Here is an 18619-nt window from a genome sequence, read left to right on the forward strand (position 1 = left end):
GCAATAACAAGGTGAAACAACTTGCAGGTCTCGATGCCCGGTCAGCTTTGCTGTGGCTTTAAATTGTGAAAGAAAATGTGTGTTTTAAAGAAGAGCGCACTGCACTCAAGAACTCAAAGGTGACATGACAAAAACAAGTGCTGCTGGAGTTTAATGCCCACCACTATAAAACTATGGCCTGGATCTGCATCGTACCAGCCAAATTATTGTTCCAGTAAGCTTATATGAATGGGACGCAGTTAGGAGCCGACTTCGCTCGAAGCCTTCCGGCGCAGACGTGCAAATCACTGCCAGAGCAAATACAGCTCAAGTCTCTCCCATGGGGCAACTTTATTACCTCACCTCCCAAACAATTTATGACACAACACCAAAAGGGTAAATTTCTAATAACATAGTCTGGCTTCTCTGACACTAACGAGTGGCTGCAGTCCTGCAGCTAGAATTTACTGTCAGTCACAGAATCCCCTGTTTTCAAATTGCTTCTTAGATGCTTCACAGAGAAGCAATTTGGTGAGAAAAATGTGAGCCACTGTAAAAGGTGGGAAAAAGTGTTGGATTCAAATTGCACCCACCGCCGTCACCATCTCACACACACTCACACAAGTATGTATTTAAAACAAGAAATGTTTTTTAATTGATGTTACTTCAAAGAGGCTGTTTGGCTAATGAAAATAAAATCATCTCAGCATGCTTCAGAGCAGCGTTCTTTGTTTTTCTTCCCAAAGTGAGGCTTACCACTTTACGTTTTCACCTTTAACTAGAACATTGAGACCATCCTTTAAAAAAAAACGCTCTAATCTATGTGTCTCTGGGGTCTTCAAAAGCTCAAATAATTACTGGGGATTAGCTGAGTGTAAGGTGTCCTGATGAGACATGGAAGAGGATGGAGGCTGCAGTTGCCAGCAGGACTCTCTGTGTGATAAGCTGCAGAACTGTATATTAAACTGATTGAAGTGGTCAGGGTCTTAAGTCAAACCTGCAAGTGTCTTGCATTTAAAGTGATGCTCAGCCCCTTTTACCATCAAACACTTGCCACAAGAAAAGGCAGAATTTATGTCAGTTAAAGTGTGATGCTATTGTGGCATATTTCCACAGCAGAGGAAAGTTCTGACATCACACCGAAAATATGATCTACTTCACCACTTTCGATACATACACTCCAGACTATATGCTTCAAACTGACATTTTTTTCCCAGTGTGTGGCCATACACTACTCAAAAGTAAAGCAAGAAACAGTGTGATTATTACGTATATTTAGAAAAATGTGGAGTAAGCCTATGGCTGGACAAAGAAGTGAATTGACACCTTGTTTTCCTTTTAACTTCTAAAACTGAAATGTAATCAAGAAAGATGGCAGCATTTTAAGCCCTTTGCAGACATGGGATATGCAACATTGCTTGCTTCTTTAATTTGTTAAAGTGTCAGGATTCTGTCTTTCAGACCACGTCACTTTTACATTCATGTTCTTCACGGTTTTATTCAGACAAGTGCACGACTGTGACAGAGAGAGCTACAATACATGTGTGATACTGTCAGACACAAGACTGCCATGCATCAAGTCATGTATAACAAATAATAATGCACTAAAAAAAGACTTCATCTAAAAGAACAGCTATCCAACTGCTTCATTAACATATAGCCTAGTTATTTATGAATTTGTAAACAGTGAAAAATCTGTCCATGCAATCCAATAATAATCTCATGATAACAACTATACCAACTGAAAATAATAATAATAATAATAATAAAATCCAGACAGCTGTGATGGAGCTCAGGACTTAACCTGAGGACGGTGGCTGCATACAAATGATTAATGATTGATTGTAGCTTATAAACTGTGATTCTGAGTGTGACAGCTCATCTGTCAAAGGTGAAGCAAAATATTAAGTGTGACCTGCCGTTACATCCTGTCTCCATGTTAGGGAAAATTAATCACCATATGTAGTTACTGAATTGAGCACTGTTGTGCTATGTGCATAGATGGATACAATTCTTTCACTTTAGGGGAGCTCATGGGTCAATAAATACTTGAGGGACTTTTGAAGTCCATGGGATATATCTTGCATATATTTTTAATGAAACTTTAAAAAAAAATGTGTTTTGTGTTCATTGTGATCATGTCTTTAAAAATTCCATAATTATTTATTATGGAAACAGTCATTTATTAGTAAAAATGACTGGACATCACTAAAAATTCAACTAAATAACCATCCAAATTTAATAACAACCACCTTCTAATTAGCTAAACAGTAATAAAATGAGCTTTTTCAAAAACTGTTTTGATTGTGTTCCTTAAGCTGAGATAATCATGACAGATATTTCTTTTTTGGCAATGAATCAAATTTGATATGGAGAATAACAAATGATGTCTGTGTCCTTGAAATCCCTTTCAACTAAGTTCCCCATTACAAAAACACCTCTCATGGAAGTGTGTTAATTCCAGATCACATGACCTGCTACACATGATGTCATTTCCTCCTGAAGAAAAGACTGGCCAGACTCCAAGGCTTTCTGAGTTACTTAATATAAAGTATCACATCTCAACAGGTTTACTACAATATCTTTATAAATAACTTTCAATTTCAATTTTACTCAGTTGTATATATAATATTTAGAAGAATCCTTCTCTAAAAATGTCACGGAGTGTTTGGTTATAGGTGGCCATGTTGATTTTAGGCCTGAAAACAGCAAAAATGTCAACTATGTTACAAAAAGTCCTGCAATTATATATTGACCCTCACATGGATCATGGAAACAACAAACTGAATTTGCAGATCCTGCTCACATTTTATCAAAACTTGCATTTATTAATCTGACTTGTTGATCTGTCTTTGTCATGGCAAAGTTTTGCTTTAACTGACATTTCACTGCTCCTAGCAACCACTAAATAGTATAGTGTGTATTTACAGTACCAATCTGGTATAGAGCTATCAGATGCTACCGTCGTCGGTACTATCTGATAGCTACCACATCTACGATCTACGAAACTATTGTCTCGCATACAACTCTGCACTTTAACTTTATACTTTTGCACTCTGTTTTTGTCATTTAAATGCACTTCAAATATATTGTAATTGGTTTGAATAGTCTTCCTCGTTATACTTTCGCATTTTGATAATTGTACTGTAAACCAACAACGTTGCACACATATTTTTTAATATTTTAATATTGATTTTGTTTTGCTTTGTTAATGTAATGTGTTTTATATGCATTGTTTTAAATAAGGAATGTTTGTTTTTTTATGGACCAAGGACTACAGATGGAAATTAGCATGATGCTAAATCTGGTGCAGCCATCTTTTTAATGTAACTGCACGCTGTCCTTTTTCATATAAACTTGAAAGATAGAAAAATAAAACTATTTGATAAATTCACTAGTGATTGGATAGAGATTTTAATTGTATTTGTCTTTACAGATCCTGGTAAGTATTTCAGTACAGTTCAACGAGCAGTTCACTTCGACACACTGCAAAGGAATTTCAGAATATCACATATTTGCATTAAGAATTACACTCTACAAAGGTCTCACTACTGTACAGTAACATGCAAACTCCATGCAGAAAGATCCCAGGCCCACCCCGGGATTTGAACCGGGATCTTCTCACTGCAAGGCGAACGTGCTAACCACTCTACCACTGTGCAGCCCAACAAAGACTCCTTCTAAAACCTAAATAATGGCTTGCTGGTAAGATGCTCCAAAATCCCATCCAATCCTCAAAGTAACCCAAGCTTCTTTATAGACTTTTGCAAATATTTTCTCATTTTTGCTGTCCAAGTTGGCCTACTGTACATATTTACCCTCAGACAGCCTCACAGACGCCAGCACCTGGCATAGCATCCCACACACCATGTATGCTAGTGAAGGGACATAAAAATATGCTGAGAGGAGCCATGTAGCACATTAATCATGACGAGGTTGTGGCGGATTCAACAATAAAAGAAAACAAGGCTAATGTGCGACAACTGGATCCCAAACTGCAGCTGCAGAGAGTTTAGTGCTTCCAGTCCAACAGCATTCAGCGGGTGTCTTATCACACTGCTTTAAATGTAATTACTGCGTTTTATTGATATACTCACACAATGTTCGCCTAAATTGCTTTTGTTTCCTGAGAAGACATATATACCACGAGTGAACATTCTAGTTTGCAATTCAAATTGGGCAGCCATTATTTCACAAAGGAGTTTCTGTTAAACAGCAAAGGAAATCAAGCAACAAACAGACAAAAAAGAAAAATGAATAAACAAATAAATAAATAAATAAGGGACTGCAGCTGCTCTAGTGTTTATATTTGGGTAGCAGGGATGCTACTTGCACCACGAATGTGGAATTGTGTTGGGCTCCCTGGTGTGAATTTTCATTAAAAGTTTTGTGTCCTGAAGCACAACACTACATACGGAAATGTCAGACACACATTCAGCCTCATTAATATGCAGCGCCAGTCCAGAGGAATCTGTTGTGCTGTGCATTTGTCTCAACTTATTTCCCTCCACCCTATAATGAATTAACTGTGGTCTAAATTAGGCCTTGAAATGAACTATTCAAACTATTCATCGCAGCCTCACGGTGTAAACATTCAGTAATACTGCAAACATCATTAGGGATCTTCAGAAGACTTTTCCTAACATCCGTATGTCTGTTAATTAAAACAGACTCAGGAACCACATTCTAGATGCTACAGTGCTTTCTGAAATACTGATAAAAAACAGCTGAGTCCAAAGCACGACACCACAATTGCTGTGTGCAACTGAGAAAAAAAGAATTTCACATATATATCATACCCAAAAAAGTAGGAACACCTATGTCTAATTCTAACCAAAGTATGTCCTCAAATAGCCACTCTTTGCCCTAACAGCTGTGCACATTGTTCCACTGAAACAACTAACTTAAATTAATTGCTTTAATTTACTAACACACAACTGAATTAAGTTTATCCAGATTAAGCCAACAAGTAAAATGAATGCACTGGTTTAAATATACTTAAATTATTTGAGCAAAGTGTCTTCGCCATCGTGAAACGCTAAGATTAATTTAGTTTTTCTTCAACTACAGCTCAAATACACTTTAACAGGTAAGCGTCAAAAATCTTTCCTTGCCTTCCAAAAATGTGTTTGAGAAGTTGTGTAGTACGCAGCAAACAGGCCCTTTTCAACTAATCCAAAATAAATTGCAAAATCTGCTTAAAGTAAAGAGGAACAGCAGTTCATCACTGTTTTAAGAGGCTGGGGTCAGTCAGTCCAAGAAAGTTTCTTCAAGTTCAGTCGCAGAAACAAATCAAACGTTGCGATGAAACCCGCTCTCATGAGGCGGCCATCAAAGTTTCCCAGAGTTCAAGTAGCAGACACACTGTGTGAATCAGGCCTTTATGGTGGAAATGATGCAAAAAACTATTCTGAGGTAGACCAAGAAGAAGCAACGGAGAACTGTTTGGACCTAAAATGACCAGGAATAAACATTATACCAGTTCAAATGTGAGATTTTGTTTGCAAACAACATATCTTTGGGAGACGCAGAGATGGTGAACGAATGGTGGTTCTATGAAGCACCTTCATTGTTGACTCTGAGCTATTCAGAATTCAAGATCAAACGTAACCAGCGTGGCAATCACGATGTTCTACAGCTAGACACTATCCCCTTTGGTTCACCCTTAGTGAGACCATCCTTTGTTTCTCCAACATGACAAAGAGTCAAAACGCACTTTCAAGCTCTGTAAGGTGTGTTCATACAATGATGCATGAGATGATCTGGCCTTCACAATCATATGACCTAAAACTAACTGATACGAGTTGAGATGAGTTGGACTGAAGAGTGAAAGAAAATTAGCCAACAAGTGCTCAGCAAATGTCCTTCACAACTGCTGGAAAACCTGCAGTAGATAACTTCTGAAACCTGGTTGTGAAAATAAAGAGTAGGCAAAGGTGTTCTCAAATGAAATCCAAAACTTCTGACAGGTACTGTTCTAAGAGACAATTATGAGTTAGCAGTTGTTCACTCAGTGATTTTCTGATGGAGGAGGACTAATCTAACGAGCAATTGTCTGCTCAAGTGAAGAGATGTAAAATATTCTCAGGTTCTAGGCTCTGATTCATGAGGATTTGCTACTTTTTTCTGTTTAATATGATAGTAAACTGAATAGGTTATGCATGATGCACATTTTTCACAAATTTCTAACATGTCATAGACTAAATGAATAATAAATATATCAACAAAGTGACATTTTAATAGTTAGATTAATAGAAATAGTAAATATTACTTTTAGTCCATCTATCACACCACGAGCCAAACATCTTGGTTTGTAACAAAAGAAGCATGTTGAAGACCACATCCTGCGATCTGAGAAATTTCACCATTCCACGTTTCAGTATTTTCTGACATGTTAGAGACTAAGAGATCAGTGGGTTTGTGGAAAAATAAAGAGAATAACTGATGACAAAAACAAACATTGGTTAGTTAGTGTCTGTTCAGAGAATGCTTGGGTCCTCTTAGGTGTATTCATGTATTCTTTAATCAGATACTTTTAAAGCTAAATTGAGAAAGAAAATATGTTCTACTTCCCAAAATTTTGCTTTTAGTATGAACTCAGATATCGTGCTGTCATTGTAGTTAAACCCTTTCAGATGGTTCCCAGTTTTACAGAGGTCCCATGGGGGTAGCAAAACTCTTTTGCCACCCTGATTGCTTTTTGCGACCCCCCATAGAATAAGTCAGTATGGATTTGGGTTTACATGGCTTGCCCTGGATTAGCTGAGAAATGCTACTTCAGAATAATTTTCAGATGTCTACAAATGTTGCCTTTCAAGATCTGCTGACCCATCAACCACAAACGGCTCCACTGACTGCTCATAACTAATTCTCCTTGAAGAGCATTTCTTTGGAAACCCAGTATGACACCATTGAGCGTATACATTGAAGTAATACTGCAGTTTGATCATTGCATCATGTGTCGTTAGAACTCAGAGGATAAAACCCTGAAAGCTGCTGTTTCAAGGCAGAGCAAATTAGATATGAGCTCTTCAAAATGCTTACGGTAATACTGCATGTTGCAAAAAACTTGAATTTCCATGGTGGAGATTCCTGGCGGTCTGTGGATTTAAAATGCTGGACATGTAAAAAGTTGCAGTCCGTTATAAGCAAGTTATCTTTTCATCTTTCCACGTCAGTTTGCACATTTACATATGAACTCTCATACAGCTTATTTAGAAGAAAGTCGCAGAGCATCTGTGCCATCTTCACAACTCTTTCTAATCAACAGAATACCCTAAAATGACAGACAATTACATTTATCTTTCTTTTTTAAAGCCCTGTATGAACAATAATGTAGCATTATTGCATTTCTGTTGAATTTTGCACATGAAAAATGCGTGACATTCAAACAACTATCAAATTCAGCTACTGCTGAATGAACCCAAAAACAAAATATCATACTGGATTTATTTTTGACTGATATTGTCATACGAGCCACAATTTTAACATAATTAGCCACTGTTTCCCATTTAGCTTCCACTGAGAAAAAATTCTCTATATGTCTATGTGACTTTTTTTGCTGCAGTCTGTACCAAACTAGCATGTTCAATTGTGTCTGGAGAATCCGATGTGTAGGCTGGGCCATCACAATATTTGCAATTTGGATATTGCACACAGCCATTTTGCAATTTTGCTAATACTATAAGTAATTTCACATGCATACTGCGTATGGAAAAATAACACCGTATAAAAAGAAGCTACTATGGGCAATTCAAGTCGGAAACAGTTCCAAAAACTAACAACAAACACACACAAAACAGCCAAAACACTCACTTCCATATCAGGCCTGCTTTTTCCTCTGCAACTGAGGAACAACACCATTAAAAACACATTAAAAAAACCTTAATGGCTGCACAAATGTGGCACCGGAATCCCCATACAGCCCCCCTGAGTGACTCTCAGTGCTCTGGGTAGCAGAATGGAGTCTCCTGGCTCCTCAGAGCAGCTGGAGGTTGACAAAGTGGATTCAGCACCATGGACAGTGGCCAGCAAAACTTCCACACTGCAAACTTCCCCGCTCTCTGCCAGACTCACTGTCATTTACACGCAGCTTTAAAGTCCACTTCATGTGCACTTGTTTTGCCCTTTACTCGAATAAATCTTATTCGGCCATGCCGTAAAACTTTCAAGAAGGTGCGAGGTTGTTGTTTTTTTAATCAGCTGTGCGACATATAGCAGGTTGGACTACATTATGTGAAGCCACAAAAATGGAAACGCATGAACGTAAAAGTTGTGCTAAAGCGAGAGGAGTTTGGCTGCGTGTTTTGCTAGTGTGTAAACTAGCAAGTCGCCCAGTTTCCTCCACATGAACCGAACCACGTGTGTAAAGCCTGGGAGAAAATACTCATTAAATGCAAGAAAAACACGCTGTTCTTAGAAATGTATCTGATGCGGGCAATAATTTAATAAATATAAACAATTTTGGTGTAGCATTAAGATGCTACACGGCCTCTTACAGCGATAACAAGTGCTAATTGTTGATTTAGCACACCTGGTCGTAATCAATAGCAGCCGCTAAGCTAATTATCAACCCATGCTTGACTCGTGGTGAAATATGAAAACAGCTACATGTGTTAGCTTTTTGTTTTTGCTGCTAAATAGCTCATACTATGTTCAAAAACAGTGAAAGCATGCCCATATAGCCCGGCCTAAGCTAACATACAGATGCTCCGGTGTGATAATAAACAAATAAAACGCGGCTTTAATGCGCTCATTTAGCGGCTAACGAAGCGCCGTCGTCCCCCCGCAAAAACTCACCCAAGACGAAGAAGGGCAGCTCGGTGTTTTCCAGGTCGTCCACCACCACGACGTCTCCGGGAAAATCGTTCCTGACGGAGAACAGCAGCTTGGGCTCGGAGGCCGACGGACTGTGCATGATGCTCAGGTCGTTTTCCCTCAGAAAAGGCAGCGCCGACACGGTGACGCTCTTCATCTTGCAGTCGGTGTCCTGGCCCTGGTCCTCGTCGCCGTTCAGACCGCGGACGTCGGCCGCGTAGAAGCCCAGAAGGAGCCAGGCGAGCCCCGGCAGCAGCAGCGCTCTCGGCCCCATGTTGATGCTCGCCATCTCCGGTTTCCTCTCCCTCCTCCTTCGGTCTCTCTCAGCCCGACGGATGAGAGAAGAGGAGTAAGCAGCAGTGAGTGAGGCTGGCTGCTGGTGGTGATGGCGGAGGGGGGCGGGATGCACCGACGGGCTCTCACCGTGTCGGAAACAAGCGCCTCTTGTTTCACACATATGATCAATGGCAGGATTTTTTTTCGTGCATTGTGACTGTGTGGTTGTGTTTTAAGGCTGTTGGCCCCCTTTACTGTAATTGATCGACAAAGTGGTTCAGTAATGGCTAAATATGGATTTTTTTTACCAACACATTGCCCTGAGGGTCCCCCATCACCAAAAGCACCATCATTTCCTAATTTAATTGTATATTTACCCTCTCATGCAAATTTCCATATCTTCTCCAAGCAACAGCCCTGGGAGGCTTCAGTAGGCTGCCTGACCCCTTTGATTGGATGGACACTTGACTGGGTGCATGCATAATTGCCTAATTGATGGTGCAGATGCACAAGCTGACTGTTAAAACTCACTGTCAGTGTGTGTGTGATGCCCCAGATATGGAGGGCAGGAGATATTGTGTTATTGGCAGTGGAAAACTTTAAAGGACATATTGATGGGGGGGGGTGTAGGCAAGGAATTAGATTCAGACCATCCACTAGCAAGCGTGCAATTACTTGAAGCAATCATATTTCAAACACTTGGGTTTCATCCTTAATTCCACAATTTCACTCCAAAAACACTAACTCACACCACAGTCCAGCAACCTTAATGAACACAAATGAACCCCATAACACAAGTAATGTTGCAAGTTTTGGAAGTAAATTAACCATATGACATATATAGTAAACTGAACAAACAAGTGCAAAAACAACAAGAGAAGAAAAACAGAAACGGTGTCAATCTGGTAACATTACTATCACTTGTATGCACTGATTATTAATATATTTAAAAGTCCATGTTATGGGCAGAAATGACAAAGTGCAACTATTTCAGTTAAAATTTATTTTTTCACATGTTAATTGCTTTTCTTTAATTCTCTCAAGTACAAGCACTACAACCACATTTCTACTCCTTGTGGCCTCATTTTTAATTGCAGTACAAAGTCTTTCACCTTGATTGAAACAGCACAACTATGGCAAAAGGTACGATATAAAATTAAAGCTGCAAGCAGAGTTGCTCAGGTCCTGGCATCCTTGCTGGTCAGTGACTCCAAGCACATCCACCAGGTGGCGCTGTGACCGAGAGTGTATTTAGGCCCATGGATGTGATGAGGGCCGGACTGTGGTCACATATGTAAAGTTTCAGGCAGAGTGGAGCATGCACAGGCTCGCTATGCAGCACTTCCTGTCCATCCACCAGGTGGCGCTATCTCTGTTACTGTATTTTAATGTATGAAATTGGTCAAGGTTGGACTCTGATCACACTTGTCAAGTTTGAGGCAGACTGAAACATGTGGAGGCTAGTTAGACCACTTCTTGTTTCGTGGTATAACGTTCCAAAATGGCCGCATTCCGATGGTCGCCATTTCTACGCCATCAGACTTTTGCAGAGCATTTTGATCATTTTTGATCACCCATACTTGGTGTTTATGTTTGAAATTTTCCAGGTGGCGGTATTGAGCCATTCATACCTACGCAAATCCCCCAAATATCACATTTTTGGTCGGTCCTGATGTCTGTGCAAATTTTCATGCATTTTTGAGTATTTTTAGGCCTTGAAACTTGAGATCGTTTTGCCAGGCAAAACATAAACCCATGGGTTTAAATAGGGTCGTCGCACCATTTCGTGCTCGAACCCTAAATATATTATAACTGAGCAGTCAAGCACATTTAAAATGTCATATCATAAAAAAGAACAAACATAAAAGTTTAATTAATTTAATAATACATTTTACAAAAGATCAATAAGACCTGGAGTCAATACATACATTTTTTCCATGAACACATTTGTTACCAATATTGCGGAGAAAGCATAAATTGCTTATTTTTGCCAAATTTTAAATAAGATAGACAGAAAGAAGGGATTTGAATAAACAGAACAATTTTAAGCTTAGATTTAGGTCATTTTTTTAGATGGAACCTTATACATAAGATGAAAATCAGATGATGGCCATTGGTTTTACAGTTTTACAGTTAAATGGCATAATTTTTTATCATTTTTTTTAAAAGACAACAGTCATTTTATACCTCCTGGCAGGTTTTCTGACTGTTTTGATCCAGTATTTTCTTATTTGACAGTGGTTAAATTCTATTAATCTGCCTTTTCTGTCTTTTTTTTTAACTCTCTCCACTGTAAAATGTTGGTTCTAGTGAAAACCACTTTAATGCATGAGAAGATCATCTCAGTAGCAGCAGGGATGTAAGTGCATCATTGCAATAGCTGTTATTGTCATGATGATTTGTTAATATTTTCTGAATTCATTTATGTAAATGATAAGTGACAGGATACAGAGATAGAGTTCATTGCTCTGAATTGCACCGTACACTGCCACAGTGGATGAAGTACCCAGTATGCACCGGTTTAAGCACTCGTGCATCACAGCTGTGCAGATTGGTGTTAAAAATGGATATCTATCAAAGCTAGTAGGTTTCTTCATCCGCAATCATCCACACTGTAATAAAGAAGAGCTGCATGGAGCAGCATTGGATGACGGTCGTCACATCGCTGGATATATGAGGTTGAGTTCTGCAGTATTGTTTACTAGCCACCCTATGGCTCCCTGCATCCTCAGCATTACTCATGTTGCGATGACTTTGAGCATTTAAATGCCTGTCAGTAACACCCACAGCTGAGCATATGTACGATGTCATATATATGGAAGGATGATAACTTCCGACTTAGCATTCCTGTCAGCTTTTAAATTGTAATAGCTAATCATGACCTTGGAGCTTTTGCATTATACAACCATTTCTCAAATGTGATGTCACCATCGGGAGAGTAGTTTGCATACATGGCAAAAAATCTCACAGTCCAATGTCTTGTTTATGGCTTTGAAGAATGGCTGGTGGAGTAAAATGTGATTTTGTTCTTTAACTGTGGCAGGAAGTGAGAAATTTGTGATTAGCATAGAACAGATTTTACATATTTGGATTAAAATAAACAGAAATCTCATTCAGTGGCAACCAAATTGTTCAGTTTTCTCTTGTGACACTGGAAAATAACTTAAAGATCCCCGTGGTGTTTTCTAATTATTCCTTTTTCGCCATTTGTTTTTATGTCATTAGAGCAAATTTCTGTTTATATTTACTGCATACTGTTTGTATTCTTAAGGCCTAAAACAATGTGCCAGATATTTTTCTTGTGAAGAATTGGCAGGACCAAATTTGGCTGCCATTGATGGGCCAGAAATCCAAATGAATCAGCTTAAAAATGCAAAACAAATCCTCCTTAGAATAATGTGTAACTGCAAAATTTGTGAGTTTTCCATTCCACATAAATCAATACAGCTTTAAGGCCGTTAATTAAATGTTTGTTTTTCCAGGTAGAAATATCACCAAATTCATTGATTTCACAATTTAATAAATCTTACGACCTCAAGTAACGATGAGCAAACACAGAGAAGCGCTGCACTGAAATTGCACTGGGACTAGAACTCACACAGGGCTTTCCGACTCCAAATCCCCCGAGTGTTTTGTTGACCACACAATTGCCATTTGGATTTAGATGCAAAGCCGTAAGAAAAGAAGATTGTGTTTTTTTGTGTCACCGCTGTCCTTCCATTTATTGTTTAAGCAGCTCTGTGGTCCTCCCATTAACCGCCATTTCTTTCTGTCTCTTTCTGTTCTCATCAAAAAGCTGTTTTAAAGTCCAAAATGGGGCAACGCTTGGGATCAAAGCTAAAAATGGAAGAAAAAAAAGAAAAGAAAGAAAGCAGCAGCTTGGCCTCAACCACCCGCAGAGAAATTAAAAAAAAAAAAAATACAGTGGACTGAATCATGCAGTGGTAGATTGATTAATGATGGTGAGTGGGTTTTTTTTTTTACACCGTTGAAAGAAAATGTAGCAGTGTTCAAACAAAATCAAGGATTTATTGTATCTGTATTTGCCTTTAAAAATTGTTGTAGGCCTCTCTGCTGTTAGACAGAACAGGAGAATTGTGTGACATCAAAAAAAGAGGTACATTTTGGCACATTTCCTTGAGGCCAAGTATAACTTTACAATATTTGAAGACTTTACTGTATCAGCATCAAATAAATTGCTAGTTTTCTGTGAAGGAAAACTCAGGCAATTTTCTGCATTTTTAATGTGAAAAAGGATCAAAACCACCATCTTAGGCCAAACAGATTTTAAAAAAACACACATCAGTGAGCCAATTTGTTTCTCTGGGTGATGTGTTCCTGTAATATAAATACACACACACTGTTGTTAATTTTGAGCCAGTCTAACATTCACTCTGTCACTGCTGCAAAAGTTACAATAGCAAATCTCTCCAAACTGCAAATGAGAAAAGTCCTCTACAAATACAGTTCACCCCGACTGTAGAAACATTTGCTTAAAAGTACAGTGACCAGCTTTGAGACATTAGGTACATTTTTAGTCATTCAGGACAATTTCTTGCGTCATTTAGGATGACTTTTGAACCATTTTGAACAAGTTTCTGTTAAACTGAACAATCAAAATGTGTGTAAAATGATCCTTTCATCGTCTATAATTGTTCTGACCAACCACAAATGCCGATATGAACCTTGAAAGTTTGCCCAGAATGCACTTGTCTCCCCCGAATTTGTCCAGAATAACTCAAAAATTGTGCAAAAGGAGTTCAAATATGTCCAAAATAACCCCAAAAGCCACCCGCAATTATAAATGTCTCCTAAATTACTCAATTTTTGCCCAAATTGACAAAGACTTCTCTAAAATTACCCAAAATTATCAAAAATGTTAATTTTGAAAGAATAAAAATATTTTGGACATCTTTCAATTTGCTTTTGACCATTTTTGAGTAATTCTAGACTATTTCTGTGTCACTTTGGACAAATGTTGGTTAATTTTGGAAAAGTTCCTGTTAAACTGAACACTCAAAATGTGTGTAAAAGGCTTCTTTCATCTTCAGATGTTATGTACTGACAAACATAACTGTTTTGCAGACTTTTTTTTTTAAATTTACACATAAGGACGAAAAGAGGACCTCGATGTCATACAAAAGTGCAAGTGCATCCAATAAAAATCAACAAATGACACTGTGGTCAGTGGTGCTTTTCCTGGGAGATGATTTCTAGGGAATGAAGAGTAAGCAAATGTAAGTTTTAAAGGATGGGTTGAATCCTTTACGTGCTAAGATTCCTGCACTGGGATCAGACTGTATCTGTTATTAAAATGCAATCTGACTGCCACCATTTAATGTTACTAAGCACTATGCATGCTGTTGTGTTAAATTTACGATTGTTGCATTTTAGAATTTGTAGAACAGGTTCAGTGTTACAGCTCGTTTCCACATACAGTGCACAAAACGAACAAATCAGGAGAAAGAAAAACTTATTTTGAATACAAAATTGTTAAATTTTACAGTCATACATGGTAAAATAACAAACGGCAGTGACACAGAAACAGTGATCATCTGCACAATTACAGTTAAAAAGGTTATTTACCTTTTGACAATCCTTAATTGATACATTTTCTTCCAAATAACAGCAAATACCTGTAAAAGAAGAAAAAAATAATGCAGATTTTAGCTAAAATATAGAGAAAATTGTTTAATTTGACAGTCCAAAGTTGAACTGTCAACAAAAATAGTGATTATTTATAAAAATATATATATATAGATTTTTGATGTGGACATTATATACATGGAAATTAAGATTTTTTTTGCAGCAGTGATTTTACTATAAAACAAGGGAAATCTGTAACATAACAGCAAATTTATTTAAATTTTTTTTAAAAAGATTGTTTTTAAACATTTACAGTGTAGCTCCATGCGGGTCCATTGATTATATTATATTATATTATATTATATTATATTATATTATATTATATTATATTATATTATATTATATTATATTATATTATATTATATTACATATATTTTCTGTGCTCTGGAGCCAAATTCTGGTACAGACAAAAAAATAAATCCATAAATTGAAGGTGGTGTTTTGCAAACACGTGAGGTATCATGGTGGTTCCCATAGGAAAGAATAAATAATGAATGATGGCATGGAAACAAGGTTGTACAGCAGTTACTGACTACATTTGGGAAGGTATTTTCATGTGGAAAAGTTTCTGCCGCCCTCATCCAGAGGCAGAATAGAGATGGAGTGTGAAACTTGATCATGACTTGGAGGTATGTACCAGCAGGTGCAGATCTCATGTGGAGACTGAACACCAGAGGATGGTAATATAAAGCCTAAGAGGTAACTGTGTGAGTAGCTAATCCACACCTATGTCTGAAATAACAGCTTAAAGCTACACCGACTGACCAAATAATACTCTGGGAAAATGGCGTCACTATTCCTCTAAGAGCTTCGGTGCACACAGACTGCACAGAGTGTCTCTTAGGAAGTTTTTAGAGACTGTTCTTTTCCCCTGACGAGCCTATAAGACAAATATAGACTCATGGTGGAGCCTTTTTCCTGTTTACTGCAAGCAATTTCAAAGCAATTCTATTGTTCTATGTGCCTTTGTATGGTGATATACTAAAACAGACCCTGATTAAAGCACTAAAGCCTTGTACTTGTTGACCTTGTATGATTTGCAGTCAGCTTATGTACCGGTTTGAATCATGCTTCCATGTTTGTTCTTCTGAGCCCCTTTGACATCATTAGGCTTGCAGCTGAAAGAATAAGGCTAAAATTGTCTTATAAACTATAAGAATAGACTCAGCAATGCATGTATGGTCTTTGTAGTTCTGGCCCCAGGTGGGCATCAGCAGAAGCTAATTGTGGAACTGATCTCTGATAAGAAGCAGACGCAGCAGTCAAAACTAAAGATGTTAGGAGCATGTGAAATGACAAGCATGTGCAAAAGCCTGTGACAAAATGGGTGAGAACTCTCATTTTTCCTCACCACTTGTCCCTTGACACAATTTGCTGCATCTCATCATTATGATATAAGAAAACACTCTGACTTGTTTCTTCACAGTTGACTTGGGCAGAGCTAAGCAACGGATGGAGCTTTGGTGTTCTCTGAAAATAAAATAGCCTGGTTGCCTTACTGTGCTATCCAAGCCCTCTGTAAAAGTCCTCTGAAATTTTCAGTGTGGTGCTCTGAGGTTGTTGTTTTCCTGTCGCAAACTCGACCAGATGGCAGAAGGAAAGGACAAACTGCCTAAAAGGAGCAGCCAATTTCAGGTTTATATCTGCAGTATACAGCCAATAAATTCAACTATTTCCTATTTTATTTTGGTATTTCCTGTCATGTGTTTGTACTCAACTGCTGTCTTACGTGTCTTTACTCTTCCTGGTCTTACCTGCCTTCCATATATACATACACTCATCCATTTCCTCATGTTCTTTTCCAGTTGGTCTTCCGGTATCATTATTTTCTTCAAAATCGGTTTCCGGTTTGAATATATATGGCTGACTTCCTCCACTATTACAACCTGCCATTGTATAGCTCGGAGCAGGTTTACACTGTTTGAGTAGAGTCGTAGGTGAGCTGGTGTGCTCGAGCTGCAAGTCTGGTGCTGTGACTTCAATGTGGATGGGTGACGAATGTGGCTGCATCTTATACATGGAAAGAAATCTTCTAAATATGTAAGTTTCACATGCAGAAAGGAGTTTTTAAAGGTTAAATCAACAACCAGAGATGAACTTTAACATTTGCTTAGCATGGTGTTTCCTTATTCTTTCCCAAGTGTTTCTCAGCTCTGGCATAATTTTTGATATAAACTACGATCTTACACAATTCAAACCATGGTATAGCTGCCATGCACAGACAGAAAGAGAGAATTTTAAATGACCTTGTCATTTGGCACTTAAAGAATCATCCTTTTCTGTCTTCAGTTGGGGGGGGGGGGGGGGGGGAGGACAAGGAAAGCATTGAGAAGGGGAGTACTGCAGTTTTTGGGGTTTGGTCTTTCAATGGGATTTGTTGACGAGAATTATGTAAATCTTGTCCTTTTATCTTTTATTCATAACTAGTAATAGGACTTATTTTTTGGACAAATTGGCCTTTAACCTGAGGATTATGGTTCACGCTGCAGTGCCACAGACCATCTACCCTCTGCAGTGTCCTTGATGGTTAACCTGTACTGTTCTACACCTCTGATCTCTCTGTTTGCTGCAGACAGTTTAGCCGTAGTAATCCATAAAATAGCATTCTCTTTCTCTCCAATTACTTCAGAGGCATTTAGCACTCATTTGGTCTGCAGGCTGCTTTCAGCAACTCACCTGAAACTTCCTTAATTCGCTGAGAAAGATTGCAACGCCGACTTCTGCTGCGGAATTGGAAAAGCGTCTCTCTCGTTTGTCATACAGTGATAAACAGAGAAAATGAGTGAGCAGCTTGAGACTAGTCTGGATTATGCACAGTTCCGGTGTCTGCGATTAAAGTGTAACGGGAAAGAATAACAATATGTGCTTCTGTGAGCGTGTGTGTGCGTGTCTGCAGAAAGTTCGAGAAGGACACCGGCAGAATGAATGTATGGGCGACGAGATTGTGAGAGTGCGCACACGTGAAAGTGATTGCAAGGGAGGCAGAGATGAAATTCCGATAGATTTGCTCGACTTCTAGGTCGCTGCCGAGAATCAAAAGCAGTAAAAAGGGTTGTGGGGGGAGAAGCAGAAAGAAGGGGGAGTCAGACTAGGAAGGGAAGAAGAGAACACATACATCAGGGGCTGTGACTAGCAGGTGCAGGGTTGGCGGGGAGGGCAGGCCCAGGGTCTGATCAAGAGAAAGATCTCATTGTTTCATCTTGAGACTCTTCCCAAACTGGCAAGGCTTTGGCCCGCTGCATGGCTTGCCTCTGTGATCGGGAGCAAACAGATTCATCTTTTCAGCTCACTCGCCTCTCTGCCTCTGCGTGGGATGCAAAGTTGATTACAGTCTAGAAGAGGCCTTTGTCATCGTGCCGTTGAAGCTTCAACAACTGGTTCGAATCATCCTGCAGCAGTTACAGTTACAGCGTCTTCAAATGCTCGCCGTTTGATATAAATGTGGCACAACAAACCAAGGCTGGATTATGCAGAGCCTTTTGCCCCACCCGCTTGAGGATTTTAAAGACCCTGAAAGTCGTTGGTTGCATGATTTTGTGCATGCATGTGTATGCGCGCATCCATGTGTGTGTGTGTTGTTCAGCCTCCTTACAATCCTCTGCAATCATCTGTGCTTACAGTATGTACCTCTGCAATCAGATGCAATATCTCAAAGTTGTCTTTATCATCAAACGCTCTGGATTCTATTTTCTCTGTACTCTCAGTGATCTGACTGACTTACTTAAATGTGCTGAATATTTTTATCTGAATTCTATCACATAAAGTACCCTTTAACTTTGTTCTTGAAAAGTCCTTTTCAAATAAAACTCAGCATTCTTACGATATACACACGTGGACAAAATTGTTGGTACCCCTCAGTTAAAGAAGGAAAAACCCACAATTCTCACTGAAATCACTTGAA

The 18619-nt window shown here is 38.7% G+C and overlaps 1 protein-coding gene across 5 annotated transcripts in view; it reads right to left on the reverse strand.

Moving 5' to 3' along the window:
- The window catches only part of astn1 (astrotactin 1), a 452360-nt gene extending 443092 nt beyond the window's left edge, over positions 1-9268 (reverse strand). For all 5 annotated transcript variants that reach the window (XM_051953294.1, XM_051953293.1, XM_051953292.1 and 2 more), the window contains exon 1: positions 8779-9268. In XM_051953294.1, coding sequence (XP_051809254.1) covers positions 8779-9253 — 475 coding nt within the window. In that variant the 5' untranslated portion in view covers positions 9254-9268. The remainder of the gene's footprint in view (positions 1-8778) is intronic.
- Between the last annotated feature and the right edge of the window lie 9351 nt (positions 9269-18619).

Source organism: Acanthochromis polyacanthus, chromosome 9, assembly GCF_021347895.1.
Source record: "Acanthochromis polyacanthus isolate Apoly-LR-REF ecotype Palm Island chromosome 9, KAUST_Apoly_ChrSc, whole genome shotgun sequence".
NCBI classification, from domain to species: Eukaryota; Metazoa; Chordata; class Actinopteri; family Pomacentridae; genus Acanthochromis; species Acanthochromis polyacanthus.